The sequence below is a fragment of the Urocitellus parryii genome, chromosome 3 (genome assembly GCF_045843805.1).
Source record: "Urocitellus parryii isolate mUroPar1 chromosome 3, mUroPar1.hap1, whole genome shotgun sequence".
Classification (NCBI taxonomy): Eukaryota; Metazoa; Chordata; class Mammalia; order Rodentia; family Sciuridae; genus Urocitellus; species Urocitellus parryii.
The window spans coordinates 116,163,737-116,168,635 of record NC_135533.1 but is presented as its reverse complement, the minus strand read 5'-3'; the positions used below and the strand labels follow the sequence as shown (position 1 = coordinate 116,168,635).

The 4,899-nt window shown below is 55.7% G+C and overlaps 1 protein-coding gene across 1 annotated transcript; it reads left to right on the top strand.

Annotated features, from left to right (window-relative positions):
• Nucleotides 1–672: 672 nt before the first annotated feature.
• Nucleotides 673–3,722, top strand: Lif (LIF interleukin 6 family cytokine). The gene is made up of 3 exons (XM_026408952.2): nt 673–691; nt 2,405–2,583; nt 3,312–3,722. The coding sequence occupies exons 1-3, from the start codon at nt 673–675 to the stop codon at nt 3,720–3,722; spliced, it is 609 nt and encodes a 202-aa protein (XP_026264737.1).
• The last annotated feature ends 1,177 nt before the right edge of the window (nt 3,723–4,899 follow it).

Below are 4,899 nucleotides of genomic sequence, written 5' to 3'. Positions count from 1 at the left end.
TTGCCCAGTGGCAATGGGCAGGTTGGAGAAGGTCACGGTATAGGTGGCTTCCAGCACTCACATTTCCGCCTTATACTGTCTAAAGTCCAAGCCCGGCCCCAGCCCCTCTTCCTGGAACCTCCTTCACCGCCAAGTCCCAGCCTGCCTCTTCCCACTTCCCCCCAGAGCCCCCCGACTAGGGGCCACAGGTGCCAGCCGCCATCTGCTAGTCCAGTTTCTTGACACCTCCCCAAACCCAGGTGAGTCGGGGCTTGTCTGGGGGTGCCCATTGCCTGGGGACCACCACTGACTCGACTTGGGGGCACCTTCCTCACCAGGCCCACCTTCAAACAAGGCCCAGGGCAAACCACTCAGGAAAACCACAGGGCGTTTTGTCGAAGACTTCATTATAATTTTATCAATCAAATTCTTAGAAGAGGGAAAAAAAAATCTGTCCTCCCCTCTCCCCCCACTCGTCCCCCCCCTTCACTCTCACTTTTCTTCCATTCATAATTTCCTATGATGCACCTCAAACAACTTCCTGGACTGGGGATACCGGCTAAATATAGCTGTTTCTCTGTCTTACAACACAGGCTCCAGTATATAAATCAGGCAAATTCCCCATTTGAGCATGAACCTTTGAAAACGGCCGGCATCTAAGGTTCCTCCAAGGCCCCTGGAGTCCAGCCCATAATGAAGGTCTTGGCCGCAGGTAAATCCACCCGCCCCACGCGGGCTTCCGCGTCCCCGCTGAGGGCGCGGCGGCAACTTTGGGACTCTTGGCGAGCACCAGCGGGACACCCGCCCGCCACAGACACTCGGACACTTGGGGCGCCCGCGCAGCCGGTCCGGCCCGCCGGAGGCGCTGGGTGGCGGCCGGGAGCAGTGCAGCACATGGTCAGGGCACCGCGCTCCCAGCCCGCCCGGGCCAGCAGGTTGGCAGCCAGCGAGGGGGCCAGCCGCAGCCTTCCTCCTCCGCCTCCTCCTCCTTGCTCCTCCACTCTCCCGCGCTGCTTTTCCTTCTCCGCTTTCTCCCGGATTCACCCTCCCTCTTTCTTTTTCTTTCTTTCTTTCCGCTTTCTCTTTTCCAACCGCGTCCCGGGCTGCACCCTGGGAGGGGCTCAGGCGGCCGAGCAGCTTGCAAACTCCGGCCCGGGACAGGAGCAGGTGCTGCCTCCATCTACTAGTGCCTGGAAAGCCTGTGGTCTGCACTAGGTGAGATAGGGGTGTGGAGCCCCCGAGCCATCCCGGGACCTTAGTACTGCCTGGGGATGCTGGGAGGAAATGGGGACACAGGAGAAGTGAACTTGAGGTTCCACGGTCGGTCCCTCTTGTCCCTGCAACGGGAATCGGGGCAGGAGGTTGGCTGACCTCAGCCCCTACCACCCTCAGGTGCCTTATGCTGGGTCCTGGAACGGCAGGTCTGAGGGTTCCTGAGGGTGAAGCCGGGGCAGGCGCGGGGTGGGGGGGGGAGGGGTGATCCGGGACAGGCCCGGACAGCTCCCAGATCTCCTGGCACCTTTCGCTTTCCTTCCTCCCCGCCCACCCCGCTGCCTGCGACCTTTTCCCTTTTCTCTTTCCTGGTTGCACCATTTCCTTTCCCTCCCCAAGCCAGGTGGGGGGATGTGGTCTTTGCCCTAACCCAGGGCCAGGGGCAAGGGACGCGGACTCAAGGGGACAGTGTGATGAGTGGAGGAGTTATGGGGGTGGGGTGCATTATGGCTTGGGGATGGAGAGTGGGAACCTGCAGGGTGGAGCCGAGGGTCTCCCAGAGGGGAGTGGCTACAATAGGGAAATACCGAGATGGAGGAGAAGAGGGGATGGATGATAGCAGAATTAGGCGCCAATTGGTTCAGGGAGCCAGAATCAAGCTGCAAGTTTGAGAAGATCAACAAAAGTCCCCAGGGATTCCAGTTTGGAAGTTTTGGGCTGCAGCGGGCTAGTGAGCATGAAGGAATACTAGGAATCTGGATCATTCTGAGAGGTGGGATGATAGAGGCCTCCTTGCACCTGCTGGGCCTGGGAAGTGATGACTCCCAGCCAGACGAGCAGAAGGCCTGGTGTCTTTGCTGTCTTGAAGGAGGTGGGCCAGATGTTGAGTGTCCCCTGCACCCAGCTTCCAGCTGCTGTGAGTAGCTTCTGTCTTGCCTCCCTGCTCCTTCACTCAACCCAGGGAATGTGATGCTTGGTGTGCATCAGTGAGTGGGACACTTCCCTCCACAAACACTTGGAAACCCAGGGTGAGAAAAGAAAGCTGAGAGATGCTGAGGTAGCCATCTGAAAACGGGGAACAGAGAAACAGATGCAATAACACAGTGAAAAGTAGAAATGGTTGAGCCTTTGCCCAAACTCCATCCAATGTGCCATGAACCCCAAACTACTTTTCTCTCCCTTCTGTTCATCACAACTTTTTGTCTGTTACCAGGAGTCATACCCCTGCTACTGGTTCTGCACTGGAAACACGGGGCAGGGAGCCCCCTTCCCATCACCCCCATCAATGCCACCTGTGCCACACGTCACCCATGTCACAGCAACCTCATGAATCAGATCAGGAACCAACTGTTGCAGCTCAATGGCAGTGCCAATGCCCTCTTTATTCTCTATGTAAGTTACCCCCCCACACACACACAACCCCCAGGATACAAAGGAAGAAGAAAGGGTGGAGAAAGAGGGGTTTGCAAATATCTGTGGAGGTTGTTCTGACCTGGGCTGGAGGGAACCTTTTTGTAGTTAGAGGGAGTCAAGGGGAAAGGACTTGGTTAAACCATGCCCAGGCCCCCAGACTAGGCTCTGAGACTGGAAGTTGCTTTCCCAAGGTAGCCAGTTAGTGAGGGACAGAACTGGGGTGAGAGGATGGGGGCCTGGCACTTCTGATCTCTGCCACGTGGAGCAAGAGGCCAATGAAGAGAGATTGAGAGGGATAAGGCAGTGAGTGGACAGGGAGGTACCCTTGAGAAAGGGAGCTGTGTGTAACTGGAGAGATACCAGGAAGAGGGCCAGGGGAGTGGGTGAAAGTGCAAGTGTGTGTGGTGTACCAGCAGAGGTGACACTGATGAGATGCCGCATTTTCCTTTCTGTTTCCATGCGGTTATGGTGATGGTGATGACAACTGCCTGCATGATCTAGTCCTTGGCCGTTAGGAAGTGCATTCACACTTATGAGTACTTCTAGCTCTCATGACGATTCTAGATGCTGACAAGACAAGGAGTTGGGTCCCCATGCCATAGGTGGGGAAACTGCAGCTTAAAAGTTTGTCCCAAGGGTTGGTGGCAGGGCTGGACCATCAACCCTTGACTCCCACCTCACCTTTCCTCTGCTCTTCTACTTCTCAGTACACAGCCCAAGGGGAGCCATTTCCCAACAACCTGGACAAGTTGTGTGCTCCCAACGTGACGGACTTCCCACCCTTCCACGCCAATGGCACAGAGAAGGCCAAGCTGGTGGAGCTGTACCGCATCATTGCATACCTTGGCACTTCCCTGGGCAACATCACCCGGGACCAGAAACTCCTGAACCCCAACGCTTTCAGTCTCCATAGCAAGCTCAATGCTACAGCAGACGTCATGCGGGGTCTCCTTAGCAACGTGCTATGTCGCCTGTGCAACAAGTACCATGTGGCCCATGTGGACGTGACCTATGGCCCTGATACCTCGGGGAAGGATGTCTTCCAGAAGAAGAAGCTTGGTTGTCAGCTCCTGGGGAAGTATAAGCAGGTCATCGGAGTGGTGGCCCAGGCCTTCTAGATAGGAGGTTTCGTGAAGTGTGCCATGAACTGAAGGGGTCTCGGGAGCAGGATCCAGATGTGGGGGGCTCTCAAAGTGTGGCTGAGGCCTGGGGCATCATTAAACCCAAAATGGGGGCTGCTGGCAGCCCAATTGGGTGGGCTGTGATGGGGCAGCACAGAGTCAAAACCTCCATAGGCAGCCTCTATTCAAAGCCCACCAGAGGACATGCCCCTTCCTCTGGGAGATGGCATCCAGGACTGGAGAAGTGTGGGCAGGATTTCTGCCCTCATTTGTCCCTCCATCCCTTGCTCACATTATACAGTGAGGAGTCTGGGGAGTTGTTCGGCTCTCTGGTAGAATGACCACCATCTGTGCCTTTGTGGCCCCTTTGGTAGCCTTTGGAAAGCTTGGTTTCCAAAACTTGGGTGGGCCAGAGGGGCTGGGATCTAAAAGGACTCCTTGTACCCTAGAAGTAGATGGAAGATAGAGAAGGGGCTCTGGGGTGGGAGGCTGTCTTCTCTTGAGTATGGTTGGAGAGCTCAGGCCTAGGGATTGTTGGGTGGAAGGTTCCAGAAGGTCGCTGGTGTTCAGTGTCTTGGGATGACAGTGAGGTCAACGTCAGGCCCAGGAAGGAAGAGGCTGAAAGGAGGAGAGGTCCCAGAAGTCTTAATGGCTTTTCTTCCTCTCCTCTGCATTATTTTCCCACTGTCTGGTGTGGCCAGGATCTGGAGGCTAGACCTGAAGGTGGGGGACGTGGAGGTGGGCAGAGGCAGGGGCAGGTTGTGAAGTTAGGTGAGGAGGTTCAGAGGTGATCCAGAGTCTTCCTTCTGGAGAAGAGTCTGTAAGAGAGGGAACAGGTAGCTCAAGAGTAGCAGCTCACACTCGAGGTCCTTCGGGGCCCTGTGAGGCCACACAAAGGTACTTGAGGGGGACCAGAGGCGGACTCAGGTCCCTAGAGCAAGGGGCAGCAGAACTTGAGGTCAAGGTCTCAGGGATGCCTGAGATCCAAGAATGCTGTGTGTCTGACTCAGCTTGATTACCTATTTATTATGATATCCTATTTATGTTAACTTATTGGTGCTTTAAACGGCAAAGTCAATTCCCTTTCCTTGCTCCTTACCCAGCAGAAATAACATGATGGCCCCTTCCACAGGAGCCAGGGCTTAGGCTTCACTTAGCGGAGCCAGGTCTGGAA